Source organism: Dipteris shenzhenensis, chromosome 23 (genome assembly GCF_047967505.1).
Source record: "Dipteris shenzhenensis isolate YYH24624 ecotype China chromosome 23, Dip_SZ_1.0, whole genome shotgun sequence".
Taxonomy (NCBI): Eukaryota; Viridiplantae; Streptophyta; class Polypodiopsida; order Gleicheniales; family Dipteridaceae; genus Dipteris; species Dipteris shenzhenensis.
Genome location: NC_141618.1, coordinates 2,097,187 through 2,114,474, shown reverse-complemented (window position 1 = coordinate 2,114,474; position 17,288 = coordinate 2,097,187). Strand labels below are relative to the sequence as shown.

The 17,288-nt window shown below is 41.2% G+C and overlaps 2 protein-coding genes across 4 annotated transcripts in view; one reads left to right on the top strand and one right to left on the bottom strand.

Moving 5' to 3' along the window:
- Positions 1–496: 496 nt before the first annotated feature.
- Positions 497–2,349, bottom strand: LOC147886854 (photosystem I reaction center subunit N). 2 transcript variants are annotated; one of them, XM_087394741.1, is made up of 4 exons: positions 1,978–2,349; positions 1,769–1,815; positions 1,605–1,663; positions 497–1,487 (listed from the first exon to the last, which is right to left on the bottom strand). In XM_087394741.1, exons 1-4 carry the CDS (start codon positions 2,282–2,284, stop codon positions 1,406–1,408), a joined length of 495 nt encoding a protein of 164 aa, XP_087250867.1. In that variant the 5' UTR covers positions 2,285–2,349; the 3' UTR covers positions 497–1,405. The 2 variants fall into 2 exon arrangements, with proteins under 2 accessions (XP_087250867.1, XP_087250868.1); XM_087394742.1 differs by having other exon boundaries at positions 959–1,487; positions 2,074–2,349.
- Positions 2,350–11,370: 9,021 nt separating this feature from the next.
- Positions 11,371–17,288, top strand: part of LOC147886852 (uncharacterized) — a 43,279-nt gene continuing 37,361 nt past the window's right edge. The window contains exons 1-2 of one of the 2 annotated variants that reach the window (XM_087394918.1): positions 11,371–12,089; positions 13,217–13,269. In XM_087394918.1, the coding sequence (XP_087251044.1) occupies positions 11,630–12,089; positions 13,217–13,269 (513 nt within the window). In that variant the 5' untranslated portion in view covers positions 11,371–11,629. Of the gene's footprint in view, positions 12,117–13,216; positions 13,270–17,288 lie in introns of both variants that reach the window. The other variant, XM_087394917.1, reaches the window with a different exon arrangement.

Sequence of the window (17,288 nt, the reverse complement as noted above, 5' to 3'; positions counted from 1 at the left end):
CTAAATGAATGGTACTCGTTTGAATTCCTATTATAATACCAAAAATTTGAGCACAATGAGGCCCTGCGTTTCTATTTTTGGAAATACAAGTGAAGCTCACGCATCGCCAGCACTGCTACCAGAAAAGTGTGAAGGATGCTAAATGAATGAGAATGTTTGAATTCTTATTACAATACCCCAAAATTTTAGCAAATCAGAACGTGCATTTCTATTTCTGGCAACACAATACAAGGGGACACAACACCATGACCGCTAGCAGAAAATGGTTTTACATATCTATTTTCTCAATGTGATCCTGTGCATTAAACTCTTTATCTTAGCTTTGAAATAGACAAGAAAACCAGTTGTACACAATGATACTTCTCTCTTATTGCACAATTTGATACAAGTTCTACATGTGTTTTCACTGGACAAACGAGTACAACCTTATCATGTAGTGTTAACGCATCTACAGTGGGAAGCCATGACATGCGGAAGCTGGAACCATATATACACATGAGGATGCTGCAGTCATGACTCATGTATACACATTTCTCAGTAGAAGGAACTGCTGTAGACATTACACGGACAAGAAGCAGCAGCAGCACAGCAGCCATAGTACAGGATTCCCACTTGATATAGCCAATAGGCTGGTTGCCATCACATGCAGGGATACAAACAGGCCAACTACAAGACCCAGTAAAGAATGACCAATGGCCTAGTGGCCCGACCCTTACAGAATGGTTGATAAAGCAGCAGGACCACTCGTTCATCATAAAGCTGGCTGAGCCACTGCTGAAAAGGTGGTCCCATGGCCCCTGCAAGAATAGGATCTAGACAGCCTGAACAATCTCAGTTTCCACTTCACAGACAGCTTGCAGTGAGAATGTTCTCTGTGGCCTACAAGAAAATGTGATTTTTTAATGCAGTGAGTGGTAGATTTCAAACCGAGTAAATCTGAACTCTGCAAAAGGACATTAACATGACCTTAATTCCTGAGGAATCCTAAGGAATTGCACTTAGATAGATTGGCGAAAGGAATGAATGGTGAACATGATATGATTCACATTACAATGCACAATACATAATAATCTGTCGACACTGTCGCACGTTGCTAGCTCTTCTCTCTCTTTTTCGATTTTCTGTTGTAGGTTCTCGATGGCTTTCTAAAGAGTTTAACATTGACATATTTTTCACACCATTCTCATTCGTTGAGCTCTGGTAAATGCCTTTGCATCAATTGCTTGCCTTGATGTCTGAATCTTACTCATTGAAACTAAATTACATGCGCACCCATGCACATATCTGCCTACCAGAAAATGGCAACCCTCGGACAGCCAGAGCTTGACCGAGAGAGCGACGGGCCATATGATCTGTATCACCGCACAAGACTTGAAAACAACGAGGCCAGTATCTAGCTGATTCGTCATTTCTTCTTGCTCCTACTTTTTTCCAGCCACCTCAGAATCCCTTTCTCTGCATCAGTAAGGTCAGTTTTGTTCCGAATCGTTCCCTACAGACATACCGCTTCTAATTATTCCTTCCGTTAAACAAAAGCAGCCACAAGAGGAGGGGAAATGCGAGTTATCGGTAATAAACAGATAATTTGACGAGTTGCTGGTAAGCTTGCCTCCACAAACTCGAAGTAATCTTTAAAATTTCGCTCGTAGTAGGAATCAAGCCGCTGCAAACAAGAAACGCTTCGTGAAGCACAAAGCCAACGATGGACCTCCAAACGTGAATCCAGAGAACATCAAATATCGCTACAAACACAGTCACATGAACTCACCTCCTGGTCGTTTTTGGCTTTGTTCGCTCGAGTCCGCTCCAGCAACTCTGAGGCATGACGAAACAGAACACGCCTTTACTTTTCCAAATGTAAGGCGTACAGACAATGCTTTTTGACGGGCTTAAATCCTAACACTGCAATGATGGCGCCAAATTCCATTCTGTGCGAAGCCTCACAAAAAGCGATAAAGAAAGCCTAGAAGGAACGACCCAGGAAAAGCGCAATCACGGAGCAACGAATGAAATCGAGAGGAATGAACCCAGAAACACGGGATAATGGAATGGCTAAGAAGGATGAGAGCTCACGCTGAACGAGGGGGTTGGAGGGAGGGGAGGCAACGGGGGGAGAAGCCAAGGAGGCGGCAGGGCCAACAAAGGAGAGGCCGAGGAAGGGAATGGGGGAAGCAAGGAGGCATCGTCGAGAATGGTGGAGAGGGAGGAGGCAATTTGAGGACGAAGAAGAAGATGATGTAGCAGCAGCAGCAGGAGGAGTGGAGAGGAGCAGGAGCTGATGCATGTTGAGAGATTGGCTTGAATATCAAAGCTTGTGATAGAGAGCCCCCCCCCCCCCCCTCTCTCACACACACAAATATGATTTGAACCATCAAGGAGTACATCTCTATAATTTATAAATGTCTTATGGTTCCTTCAAGACCTTCCCTCACCATCTCAGCTTGCTTCAGAGATGTCACAAGATGTCACAAGACCTAGCTGGCTTGTTATCCCACTGGGCCCATCCGATGTGTGTCCTCTGCTGCTCAAGCATCAACACCTAAGAGTCGGATTCTAGATAAAAGGTTGTCACTCGGCTGGCCCAAATATGGCCTCTAGATAAGCATTGCCAAATCCTAAGAAGACTTTGCATTAGCAGAATCCCTTCCCTATTGGGAAACGTCTAAGAAAATCCACCTCAAGGGGGGGTTGAGGGTGTTCTTGAGAAGCCCTCACTAAATTAAGGGATTCCAAGGTTTGAAACAAAATGTGAGGCCCTCTCCCCAAATGAAATTGGCCATTAGAAAGGATAATTAATTGTCTACATCTCACGGGCTTATAAGCCTTCCATGAGCTCCCTTGAAGCCTCGTCTTCAAAAAAGCAAAAGCAATGGACATCTATGACCCAATGGGGCGTTGTTGGTAAAAAATGGCATTAGAGCATGAGAGAGGGGGAAAGGGCAGGAGGGGAAGGATTATTTTGATGCGTCTCTCTTTAAGGCTGCCTTGATAAAGGGTATATAAACTCGCCTTGCACTCCATCATCCCCTGCATCTTATAGTCCACCACACAGATCACAGCGATTAGTATAGTGTAAATATGACTATCAAACTATGGTTCCTGCCCTCGTCGCTCGTCAGCTCCACACGTTGTAGCTCACCTTCCCAATAGTAATGGCGCTTGCGCAACATGTGGGAATTGTTAGCTCGCTTTCCCAATAGCCACAGCACCTGCGCAGCCAATTGGGAAATGTAACAAGATGAATTTCATCCAAAAGGCCTACCAATTGGGTAGATCTAGTGTTGTGTAAACAATGGAGTGGTCATACCAGTATATGTAATTAGTTCCATGGATATTGTGTATTTCAGTGTTGCTTACCCAAATATGGTCGAGAGTAGATCCATGTGTAGTTGTAGGATCCTTTACCAATTGTGTCATTTTGTGATGGTTCATGAAGTCATGAAGTTTTTGATTGTTTGTATTTTTGGTGTTGTAGTCTATGTTGAAGTCACCGAGAATAGTTGTAATTGCATTTGTGTCCAATTTTCGTAAGAGGAAGTTCAACATTTTAATCAATGTTGTAGTTGGAGTTGTTGGGTGCTTGTATACATTGATTATTGCAAAAGTGTTTCCGAATTTGTCATAGAATGTTGTGAGAAGTAGTTGGCATTCTTTATCAACAATCAAATTGGTGGATTGTAGCACAATTTTGTCTGTGTAGCATATTGTTATTCCAGCTTGAGATATATCTTCTACTATGTTGAAATTAGGAAGTTTTTGTTGGATGGAATTGCTTGTGTGTAGCTCTTGGAGACACAAAATAGTTGCACTGAGTAGGCTTTTCTCTGCGAGGATGTCATCCATGTGAGTGTATAGCGACCTTGTATTTAAGGATTGTAATGTGAAGCAATTTAAGTGTTGTTTGTTGAAGTTGATTTGTTTTGGCAACCATTGACGCAATGTTCTCAAGCGATCCATTTCTTGTAGAATGATTTTGTCTACCTTTATGTGTTTACTTTCCAACTTGTTTACAAGGTATAGATTCTTTGGATCTTTCACTCGTGACAGCGCTGTGTAGACAAGGCCATGCGATTTAATGTTTGAGGGGTCGAACGCTAGTGCATCCATTGTGAGGCCCTGAGAACGATGTATTGTTCTTGCTGCGGTTGGTTAAATAGGGAACTGTACTCGTGTAATGGTGTTCAGTCTATTTTTTTCGACTTGGAATTCTCTTGTGATTTGTTGAATTGGAGTCCAATTGGATGGGATGTTATTTTTGTAAAGGTTTATGTTTTCTAGTCGAGTTTACTTTCATGTGTTAGGATTGTTGAAAAGGATTCACACACAAGGAGGGGACTCTTGAATGTTTGCACCTTTGAAAATTCCATCTGCACCATTTACTAGGCTATCCAATATGTTTAAGTTACCCGAGCAAAGCTCAACTATCATATCTTTTTCAAGTGCAATTCTTTGTGCAATCCAGCTGTGTTTTTTGAGTTGTTTGGGATAGTTAATGTTTTGCTGCATGTTTTGTGCCTCTTATCTATTGCAAGCAAAACATGTTCATCACCTTGCAACAAATTGAAAATTTCTTCATTGTAAATATCTTTTGCATTGTTCGTGTAGAACAAGTGTGGTATTGTTTTTTTGTCTAATGGATTTTTTAAGCACATACTGTTTAAGAAGAAGATATCATTTTATGTGTGTTTAGCGGTTCTAATTTCGTTGAGGATGTTGAGATATTGAATGTTGTTTTGTCACATTGGAGTAAGCAATTCATATTGGTTTACATTATTCTCCCAATATGATGACAATGAAGATGTAGTATTGGAATTGTTCACAAATATCCATGAGTCTTTTGTTGGGCTTGCTTGGCACAAGTCCCCACACAAGAGTACATCAACACTACCAAAAGGTTGTGAGTGGTTGTGTTTGATCTCTCTTAGTCGCATGTCTGCTGCCACTAGTGTGCTATGTCCAACTAGCAAAATTTCATCGATCACAATCAGTTGTAGATCTTGGTAGAGAAGAGAGAGTTCTTGAAGTTTCTTAACTAATAAAATTTGTGTAATGACTTGCCATGAGTGGTAAGTGCAGGGCTGAGTGAATTGTTGTTCCACCAATGTTGAATGCTGCTTTTCCAGTGTAGGCTAGAAGCAGAACTTTTGGGAGTTCAATGTTGGAAGATTCATTGTGTGAATAATGTTGCATTAGAGCTTGTACAATGGCTAGCAAGGTAAATGTTTTCCTAGTTCCTGCATTTCCAGTGAGAAAAATGTGGAATTTCTTCTCTTTGTCAATTCTTTTTCTTAACATTATGTCATCTAAAAGCAAGCGTTGTTCTTGGTTCATTTGTCTAACTGTGTTGTAGTATTCTTGATTTGAAAGCATTTTAGATATTTTTGAGGAATTGTTTAGGAATTGATTTGCTCTTATTTGCTTTGGTATGTCAAGCACGAGATTGTATTTTTCAGGATGCTGAATGCTTGTGCTCATCTTTGTTGTGGTGGAAGTATTATTTGTAGTACTGGAGGAAGAGCTTTCTATGGGAATGAGCTTGTTAAACTTGTTTCTTTGTATGTCAATTATGTGCTTGTATTCTATGTACAAATCATGCCATGTTTGGTTAGCTCTTTCTAGAGAAGGCTCTTTGTTTTGAAAAGGTAGGAAAAGGGTGCACAACTCTCTGAAATAGTTTTCTGGATCCTTATGCTCTCGCTGTAGTTGTTGAACCTTATAATTTTTGGGTTCTTTCTCTTTTTTGCTTTAATATGGCTGAAATTTAGTTTTCACAAATAATGGCCTACCTTTTCTTTGCAATTATTGGAGGTATTTATGCAAAGACTCATAAAAGCATGTATTCATCAAACTGGATATCATTCACGAAATTCTTCACGAGTGAAGTTCCTTATTGAAAATACGATTTTCTAAGATTTAAGGTATAAAAAGTTTTCAACAACTTGATGGATACATCTTGATGGAAGGAATTTAATTCTCATGAAGGTCTCCCCCATCTTCGGTCCCTAGATGTCCTAAACCAACCAATCAATTATGAGAGTCCTACCATCTACCATTAATTTTTTGTTAAGGTTTCAATCACGGCATATCCCATAGTCAAATATTTAGCAATCATGGGTTGGTTTACAATATGTAGAAAGTGCATGGTGATTTTGAACCACAGATTTGTGATTGTTGAAAGTACAAATATGACATGTTTAGTCATTTTGAGTTACAATCATATTCCACTTTACATGTTATGGTGGCAACCAGGGAATTAATGAAAGGGGACTAAGATTACATATGTCAAATATTTCCCCAAAGGCACCAAGATTATGCTAGACTAATAAGAGAATCCATAAACATTGAGCGCTTAACAAATCTACTTTTAAGAAACCTTTCCAAAACTTAGATGGGCTTGGATGGGCCATTGATTCCCTTTAATAAATATCTTAAAAAAATGTCAATGGATTTCTTAAGCGTGTAGAAAGATTTTTACTTGTGTATACTATGTTTAAAATCCAGATTGTGACTCGATTTATATTTTGATGATTGAAGACTATTTGTGAATAACCTATAAACTCATAGCTTTGAAAATGTAACATTACATTTGTGCCACTTCGCCCTATGCAAGTTATTTTGAGTTTGCTCTTTGACTTTGAACAGTTCTCCTTGATTGTTAGCACAATTATAAGGTAATCCAGAAACCACAAGTCTCGTTGTTCATTAGTTTACTATCATGGGTAGATTTTCCACTATTAACTCTATGAGTTGGTATAAAAAAGCTCCCATTTAATTGCCTTGGCCTATAAGTTGATATTTAGCCACATGTTGATAGATAAACATTGATTTAAGACTATTTATCAATAACATGTACATTTGTATCTCTGTCTTGTGCAGGTTATTATTGTTTTGCTCTCTAACTTTGAACATTGCTCCTTCATTGTAGGCACAAATTGGAATGCAAACCCAAAACCATGGGTCTTCTTGATCGTTGTTTATTTCATGGATACGGAATTTCAATAATTCTACTGCTATGTAACTCGATGAATTGGTATAATACAAAGATTCCATTTAATTAGTAAAAAAAGACCATCTACCTGTTCCAAGAATGTTGACGCATAAAACATTACCCAGTCTCTAAATTAATTCCCCACAATATTAACAAAACTAGAATTTCGCCACTTAGTAAGATGTCTTATCAGTAAACAATACCAACTACTAATCTTCTACTCCGATAGATTTGAAATGCTTATTGACTTGAAGGTCCCCATAGGCTCTCTAAGACCATTGTGTGTAGCTTTAAAAGTCGATTTCATAGAGCAACATGATTTGTGCAGGGATGAATGACAACTTGATTACATCTCCTCTTAGCACAAATGCCTAACGTACTTTTGAGGATACAAAGTGATATTTTTGTCATCCAAATAGGGGGCCCTGATGGTAAAAAATCATATTAGAGCATGAGAGAGGGGGAAAGGGGAGGAGGGAAAGGATTATTTTGTCGTGTGTCTCTCCGAGACTTTTCTACACTGCCTTGATGAAGGGTATATAAACCCGCCTTGCAATCCACCGCAACCTGCGTCATACAATCCACCACATAGATCACAGCAGCGATTAGTATTTCATAAATATGACTATTAGACACACTGGCTCCCGCCCTCGTCGCTTGCCAACTCCACACGTTGCATCTCACCTTCCTAGCAGCCATGGCGCCTGTGCAGCATGTGGGAATTGTCATCCGTGTGGGAGTGGTCAACTCGCTTTTCCAGTAGCCATGGCACCTGTGCAACATGTGGGAAATGTAAAAACCCAGATTGGTAGTCAGATCACAATGCGCGAGAGAGAGATAGATATATAGATAGAGAGAGAGAGGCAGGGAGGGAGAGAGACAGAGAGAGAGAGAGAGAGAGAGAGAGAGAGAGAGAGAGAGAGAAGGGGGGGGAGGCGAGGTAGAGAGGGATAGGAAGGCTGGGCTATGTGAAGGGTGGACTAAGGCTTCTGAAAATTGCCATAGTGGGTAGACCAAGCAGAGGGAGTGAGAAAAGGGGGGACATGAGGGGGCGACGATGAGGTGGAGGTGGAGGGCTAAGGGTTTAACTTAGGCTAAATTATATTAATTTAACTTATATTAATTTAGATTAGCTTAATTACTTTAGATTAGGGGGTTTAACTTAGGCAAGATTAACAAATAATTTTATCTGTGAATCTCTCAAACCAATTAAGTTTTGTAGATTGAATACAAATTCTAAATGCATATACAATTGAACCACAAAATTACAAACCTCTCGAAATACATCCCATGGAAATCCGACGTTTGAATTCGTAGATCATGAATTTTTAAATTTGTAGACCCATTAGTAGAGGTACCTCTAAATATACCATTGACTATTAGGGCCATGTACATCCTTAGGTTAGGCACACATGATTACTTTGAAGCAACTATTTTGGTTGCCTTGATTTCACACATGTATTATGATTGGCTTGCTTAGCACAACGATTATAACTAACAACATAGATTATTCAAGTCAAATTACATGAAAACTCATGGGATAAAATCACCTCATGAACCTCCATGCGGCAATTGTATATAATGCCAAAAATGTACAAATTTGTATACATTAAGGAACTTTTGCGCGTAGGAATTAAAAAGCAATCTAAGAGTGAATAGATGTAAGCATATGCATCATGGAATATAACACATCTTTAAAGCATGAAGAACTTGTAATTACGAGGATGATGCCATAAATGTTGGACTTTAATTGGACACGTAGCTAGTGCAAATGGAACTTATGAAAGTAAAAACTCATGTTTGAGCGAAAAAAAGCACAACCTTGTTGTGCGAGACGCACAACCCAGCATTGAGCCAACACCAAAGGATAGTATGGTTTAACTCGTATTTTGTTGGGAAGGTCTCATTTTTTCCCCTCACTCCTAAGATTGTTATCCTAAATTTAAGCTAGTTTTAAGCTCATTTCCAAAACAAGCTTGAAATTTAATTCATGACATGGAATTATTAAAAATGTTTTTTTAAGAAGTACATAAGCCCAACAATATTGTGAATAAACATAGTAGGTGGTAATTCACAACCCAATATGCAGTGGTGGAAACATTTGTAGCATCTAATATCAACCAGTTTGTTACTATTATTAAACTTGTTGTTGGTAGACGGATTCAACTTATTTCTTTCCCTATATAATATGCATGATAGTAATTACTCCTTATGTAGAATATTGAGCTTGCATAAGCATAATTTAATATGTATGTTTCTTGCGTAGAATATTGAGTCTGCATATGTATTTCTCATGCAAAATTGTTGAGTTAGTCATTGCTATTATATGCCAGGGTCTTGATTGTCTTTCCCATTATGGCTTCTCTTAAAGTGATTTGTTCTCATCGTAGGATACCAATGGATACTTTTGCTTATCAAGGTAGGAATAGTATACTTGGAAAGAAATGAGCATTATGTTATATAGGCATGCATAAAGATAGGACTTTGAGCTTAGTTTACTCGAGTAGCAATCCCAAACTCAGCATTATGTTATATAGGCATGCATAAAGATAGGATTTTGAGCTTAGTTTACTCAAGTGGCAATCCCAAATAAATATAATTATTTTTGAAGTTGGCCCTTGCACCTAAAGACATGTCATTCACAATCTCAAAGCAATAAACAATAATCGAAAGATGGGGAAAGTCCACTTCGTGCTCCTATTTGCACCCACATGCATGGAAATGTGGGTTTATAGCCATTTTTTCAAATGGGGGGACCTATTTGTTTCTAGAGATAAAGGAACTTGGTTTTTTGACTCACAATGATGCAAGCAAAGTACATTGTACCTTTAAAGCTGAGCTTATTCTTGGTGGAGGGGGGAACTCGTTGTAGGCACTTCAATTGGTGTAAGAGTACATACATTGACTCAAATGCCTTATTTTGAATTGTTGCATTGAAAGAAGACATGCAACCATGCTTAAATACGTATGCACTAACCGATGTTTACTACATTGGCATTGTTGTTTCGTTGCATTGACTGAAGAAATGCCTTTGCTAAAATAATTATGCAAAAAAATGCACCATGACATACATTATCATTGTTGTTACTAAAGCATGCTCGTCATTACAAATTACAAAAAACAAACTCATGCTTTTGGATGAAATATATAAATGTACATCTAATTGCATGCATGTGCACATGATTATCACCATCACTAATTTTGTTATTTTCAATGAATGGCATTAGAGTTTTAGGGGTCTTGATTTCCCCCCCCCTAACTTAGTTTCATGGAGGATTATCTACATGTGGAAGCAAAAAGAAGTGAGTTGGGACAAAGGGGAAAATTGGACATCAAAAAGCCATTGGCAGTTTGGATTGATGTAGAATGATGCGCGCTTGTCCACAGTAGCAGGGCTTAAAAGCTAGGCTAGTACACATGGTGAGTAAGGACTAGCTAGGGGGCATTGCAAATGTGTTTGGAGGCTAGCTCTTGAACTTGTCGAGAGACAATACATGTATGGGGATTGAAACCCCCAACCCACCTCCACACATGTAGGTGTGCACGCGTGTGTGTTTCACACCCAATTATGTGCACAGGTCTACGCAAGGCAAAACCTTGTGTTACGGCACAAGGAGGTGCTCCGTAAGGTAACTATTGCGTTGGGAATGCAGGGAAGGTTAGTGGAGAAGGCACATGAGAGAGAGAGAGAGAGAGAGAGAGAGAGAGAGAGAGAGAGAGAGTGAGAGCGAGAGAGAGAGAGAGAGAGAGAGAGAGAGAGAGAGAGCGAGAGCGAGAGCGAGAGAGAGAGAGAGAGTTGATTCGGAGAAGATGAAGGATGACAAGTCGGTAGAGCAATAGACTGTGTATCTTGGAATGAACACACACACACACACACACACACACACATGATGACAAGATCACAACACGATACCAACAAAGCCTCCTCTCGCATGCGCACACACATGATGACAAGATCTCTCTCTTACACACACACACACACGCATACACACACATGATGACAAGTTGGTAGAGCAACATTGGATCGAGCCCATGCGTGCAAACACACACACCTGATGACAGGATCACAACATAATAGCAACAAAGTGTGCTCATGCACACACATACACACAAAAACACGACAGCAACAAAGTGTCATACACACACACACAAACACACACTCACACACACACACATGCACACACACACACACACGATGACAAGATCACAACACGATACCAATAATAGTGTCGGGGTGAGCGGCACAAAAACGTTGGGTGTGATGTGACTCAAGAGAAGAGAAGGGGAGGGAGAGGGAGAGAGTAACCACCACCAAGGAAGGAAGGAAGGAAGGAAGCTGTTAATAAAAAGAAGAAACTGCAGAATGTCCCCGAACGACTACTCAACAACAACAACACACAACAACAAACACACACTCACACACCAAAAAAAAAACACACACCACCTCTGCAAAACAAGCTCTTCATCCTCTTCATCATCCTGCTTCTTCTTCTTCTTCTTCTTCTTCTTCTTGGCACTCACCAGCTTCCATGGCTTCTCCTCCCCCGCATTCTGCTGCATTCCTCCTCCCTTGACCCTTCCTCCTTCCCACAGCTTCCTCCTCCTCTCCTCATTTCGCTTCCCTTTGCCTCTTCTATATGCATGGATGCGCGAGACTCCGGTGTTCCTCGCCCCTCCCCCATGCAGTCCTCCCCTCCCTCCTTCGGTTCTTTCTACCATCGTGGCTCCCCCTTCCCTCAGAATAGCCCCCTCATCGGTTCCCCTCCTTCCGTTATCCATGCCCCCGCTGCTCTCCGCCACAATGCTTCCCAGCCCCTCCCCGTTGCTTCGCATCCTAACCCCTCCGCTTGCTTCCCTCCTGAGACCCCCGTGCACATGATCCCCCATCAGATGCCCGTAAGCCCGGCTCCTGGCATGAGCATGAGCATGGGCGTGGGGATGGGCATGGGGATGGGCATGGGGCTGTCGCGATCAGATCCAGTCAAGAGGAAGAGAGGGAGACCACGGAAGTATGGGACGGATGCGAACGGAGTCGCGTTGGGGTTGTCTCCGCTACCACTCAGCATTGCCTCCCCACGCGAGAAGCGAGGGCGTGGCTCTGGTAAAAAAGCGCAACTGTCTGCCCTCGGTATGCCGTCTACACTGATTTAAATTCTCACTTGAGTCCGGTATTCAATAACAGAGAATTCGAATTCGCACCTTGAAATCCAGTGTTACCAAAAACTAAGCTCGTTCTCTAAACAACATGATGACGAATTGTTCGTACACACACAAACATGGTATGAGGCCATAAAACTATGCAGAGAATGCCTACACTACACAGTGTCCTTGGTGGTAGTAGTAAGCACTAGATTAACATTTTGGAGTAGTAGTTTATCCAGGAATTGCTCCTGTACATTTAATATAGAGACTTCGATATTGCCTCTGGTTTTCAAAGATTCCTAGTGCTGTCATCCTGTTTCAGGGACCTTACTCACCTGGGTCACCTGCGACAAACTTGTTTTCCTTGGTAGGTACACGATGCCAACAATCTCTTTACAATCTGCTGATGTAGCCTTGTTGGTTGGGCTGTTTGCTGCCCTCTGGGGATGGTCAAATCAAGATCAGATGGTTTGGGTTTGTGAGATCCTTTAGCAGGTCCTGATAAATCACTCAAAATCATACATAAAACGGCTGTTTTAAAGCATGGCCGTAGCTATTCACTTTCGAGGCTCTGACTCTTGGTTGTGGGTGTTTGATTCCTTTTGCGCAAGTTCAAATCGGCAACAAGTTGTCACTGTGTTTGCTCTAGAAGATAACGGCTTGTTAAGGGAATCAGGGATCTTTTTGAGGGTTTATCACTTACATTTTGGAGCAAGCTATTGCATTGCTAAACGTAGAAAGCCATTATCTTATGGGAGGCATTTCTTTTGAGGAATTTGGAGGTTCTCTATGCCTTTCCTTTATAGCAATTGTATCAATCTGTGTCCCTATGCTGGATGTTGAAGCATGTACTAAGTAATCGTGATGGCATTCGCAAATTTTCACACTGCATGTAAGAATTGATACTCACCGGGGTGTAATGGTCTTAAATATGGTAATGCCTTGTAACACTTGTTTTCAGAGCACGGTGAATAAAGTCGTCTGAAAGAGGGGTTAGAATTGGTATCGATTGTTCACTGAAAGTGAATGAGTTAACCATGCATTTGTCCGCTAATCGCACGTGTGACCGTTCTATATTTGATGTAGGAGCAACTGGCCAAGGGTTCACCCCTCACGTGGTAACAATAGGTGCAGGAGAGGTACGCACTCTCAAGGGCTCATGGGGACTCTTTAATAAATGTTCAGATGAAACAAGACTTGATTGTTTTGTGGAACTGTGTCAAAATGCTGTGGTTAAAGCTAATGAAATGCAGTAGATGTTGGCATTCATGCTTGACTTATTAAACATTTGAATATAATAAAAATAACCGTCAGGAAACAAGTTATTGATACAAGATTAAATATATTCAGTGTTCTCTTCTCCCACTGGTTGCTGCCAAGATTTGGGTAAATCAGAATGTACGACTGTTTTCACCATGTGCTATGTGTGTGCGTTAGATGACATGACTTTTCAAGCTGTAGATGAAACTGTCGGCAGTATTTTGATCGCTGGTGTCACCCTCACCACATACCCTGGGACTATAATTTTAGATGTACAACGGCAGACCAACCATTAACAGGGCGTTTGCCAAAACACCTCGGATTCTCTCGTTTGCCAAAACACCTTGGATTCTATGTACATAGTCACCCTTTGGGGGGGGGGGGGTAAATTATATGGAGAGGATTTGATATTGATAGGTTTGGCAATTCACTCTCCAAAGGCATAGGTCACTTAATACATCCTTGTAGTATCAGCACTTCAAAGGCACACATATATATGTCTCTGTGTTTGTATATGTATGTATGCAAGTATACATCTATATTCATACATATATATACATTTATCTACATGCACATAACTCTTGGAAAGAGGCTGGTTTTAGTGGTTCCATTGCAGGGATCATCACCATCTTCTCATAGAGGTGACCCCTGGTAGTGTGGGGACAAGGAAGCCTTTGCTGCATTTTGATTACAGCTCTCTTCTTTAACATAACCCTTGATACAAATAAACAAAAAAAAAACTCAAAATACTTCAGCAAGATCTCTCTCTTTCCCTAACCCTCTTTCACTCTCTCCTTTAACCTAACCCTTGACAGTACAAAAAACTAAAAAATATTTGGAAATGCTTCAACAAGATCTCTCTCTCTCTCTCTCTCTCTCTCTCTCTCTCTCTCTCTCCAGCATTCTCCATCCTTCCCTCTTTCCTTCAAGTTGCTTTAGTTAGTGTACTATATACATGCTAAGTCTCACTGACTAAATCAGATACACCCGAATTAAGAGCATGCCTTGCCTTATCGACATTGGTTGGTTTTGGAAGTGGGGCTTTAACTTTTATTCCTACATAAAGACATGATTTCTTTAATGTCTTAAATATGCGTCGATATGCCCTTGTACTTATCCCTACAGTATCACCAACTCCATGTATTTGCATTCAATTGATCTACAACTTTGTTCCTTGACCCAGATGTTATCTCTAATTTTAGACTATTGAATTTGAGATGTTGTATAGTAGACTTCAACATTTCTTTTGTAAACACTTCGTCCATAGCACCAAAGTGTTTATCATGGATAACATGAGTTCTAAAACAGTCCTACAAGCTCACTTGATGCTTCCAATGAGCTATACCAAGTTCAAGAAGAGCAGCATAATGAGGAACAACATGTTCCCTTAGAGCATGCCACTGAGGCTTCTCAGGATGAGGCAGATGAGGCTGAAGAACTAGATGCAGAAGCTCTTTTTAAGGTACAGTTGGCAGGTGCAGTGGGCACCCTCACACAGCTAACTCAAAACCTGGCTGAGATTTTGAATGCTCCTCCCAAAAGCAAAAAGGCAGCCGAAAAGAAGCAGAAGAAGTTGGGTGTTGGAAGCAATGGAAGCTAAAAAATGGAAGCACAATGGAGAAAAACGAGATGCTGTAATAGATTGCTGCAAAACTGAAGTGTGGAGGCTCAAGGGAGAGCTAACATAACAAAACCCTAGGTCTAACTGTCCTAACTGGACTTAGTGCCCTAACTGACCTAGATGGTACATAAACTAACTATACCAATAGTCCTAACTGACTATAAGTGGGCCTACAAGGCTCATACGAAGGTATAAGTGGCATCTATGGATAGCCCATGAGATGGCCTACAAACCCCCCTCCATGGTATGGGCTGAAGTATCCTGGACATGGCTCAGGATACCTAAATATCTAGTGTCATGGTTGCACACGTTCATCCCGTAGGGATATAGCAACCTATGACTGTACAGAGTACAACAGATCAAGTTACAAAAGGTTCTAAGTTTAAAGCTTTTGAAAAGCCTCAAACTTAGGTCGAGGTAGAGCCTTCGTAAAAAGATCTGCCAAGTTGTCTTGAGTGGGAACATAAGACAACTCAATATCACCTGCTGTCAGCTGATAACTGTTCTCTGACATAACCTCAATGTGCTTTGTGTGAGCATGGAAAACTGGATTTTGTGCAACAGCCAAAGCACTCTGACTATCAGTGAAGATGACGGTAGAGCAGTCTAACATGCACAATGATCTACAAGCAGCTTCTGAAGCCAACACACTCCACTGTAGCTGTAAAAGCTGCTCTGTACACAGCTTCACAGCTAGAAGTAGCAACTGTACTCTGCTTCTTGTTGAACCAAGAAACACATGAAGTACCAAGCATAAAACAGTTGCCACTATGTGACACACGAGTTTTAGAACAACCAGCCCAATCACTATCAGTGAATCCATGCATGACAAGTGAAGTATCAGCCCCATAAAGAAGGCCTAAATGCTGAGTGCCTTTAAAATATCTGAAAACACGCTTCACGGCATGCCAATGGTGCATAGATGGGCTGTGCGTATATTTGCTCAACTGTGAAACAGCGTACTGTAGATTAGGTCTCATATGGCATAGGTGAATCAAACAACCAACTGCATGCTGATAGAGAGTGACATCACATGTACCGCTGCCATCCTCAGAAGAGAAGAGAAAACCAGTCTCTAATGGTGTGGATGCTAGCTTGCAATCCTCAAACTGAAAACGCTGCAAAAGTTGTCCAATGTACTTGGACTGTGACATCAAAATGCCCCCCTCACGGCTAGCAAATTGGATGCCTAGATAGTAGTGCAGAAGACCAAGATCAGACATAGCAAATGTAGTCACAAGCATGCCATCCACATAAAGGACTAAAATCAGCAAATCTGTCCCACGCTTGCGGATGTAAAGGGTAGCCTTTGTAGGGCTATTTTGAAAGCCAAGTGTGAGCAAATGAGAATGAATTCTCAAATACCAAGCCCGAGGTGCCTGCTTCAATCCATAGAGTGCCTTTTTCAAGTGGCATACCTTGCTTTCATAACCTTCAACCTCAAAGCAGGAGGTTGGGAAACATAGACCTCTTCCTGCAAATGCCCATGAAGGAAAGCTGTCTTAATGTCAAGCAGATGTATCTGCCAATGAAAGTGGGCAGCAAAGGCAATGACAATGCGAATGGTAGTGATCCTGGAAGTGGGAGCAAAAGTCTCCTCAAAGTCAATGCCATGCTGTTGAGCATAGCCCTTAGCAACAAGACGGGCTTTGTAACGGTCCACTGAACCATCAGCTTTCCATATGATTTTGTAAACCCACTTAGTGCCAATGGCATTCTTGCCATGAGGCAAATCACACAACTCCCAAGTGTCATTCTGATGGATAGAATCCAATTCAGCTTGCATGGCCTTCATCCAACAATCATTCTGAAAGGCATCTTGATGACATAAGGGCTCTTCATTGCATGCTATAGCAACCAAAGCATAAGCAACAAAACTAGCATGCTCTTTCTGGATAGCTGCTCGCGTACGGGCTGGCAGAGGAGTATCTTGTTTGCTGTCTTTTAATGTGTCAAGGAGCTAACAGGGGACCTTTTAGGCTCTTAAATTTCTGCTCTTTCCTAGTCAAGAGCCCTGTGCAAATGATCCTGATCAATGATAGGCATATCAGGCTGAATTTCTGGCTGCACATGTGGCTGCAAATGACCAACAGATGGTGGAGGTACAACCTCAGATGGAACATCATCCCGAGCATCAGATGGAAACAAAGACATCAAGCTGTCAAATATGTCTGGGGCATCAACAACGGGTTGTTTTTGACAGTCCAGTAAAGGCATAGTGGAAGATTCATCAAACACAACATCCCGACTGACAAAACACTTGCCCATGCGGGGCTG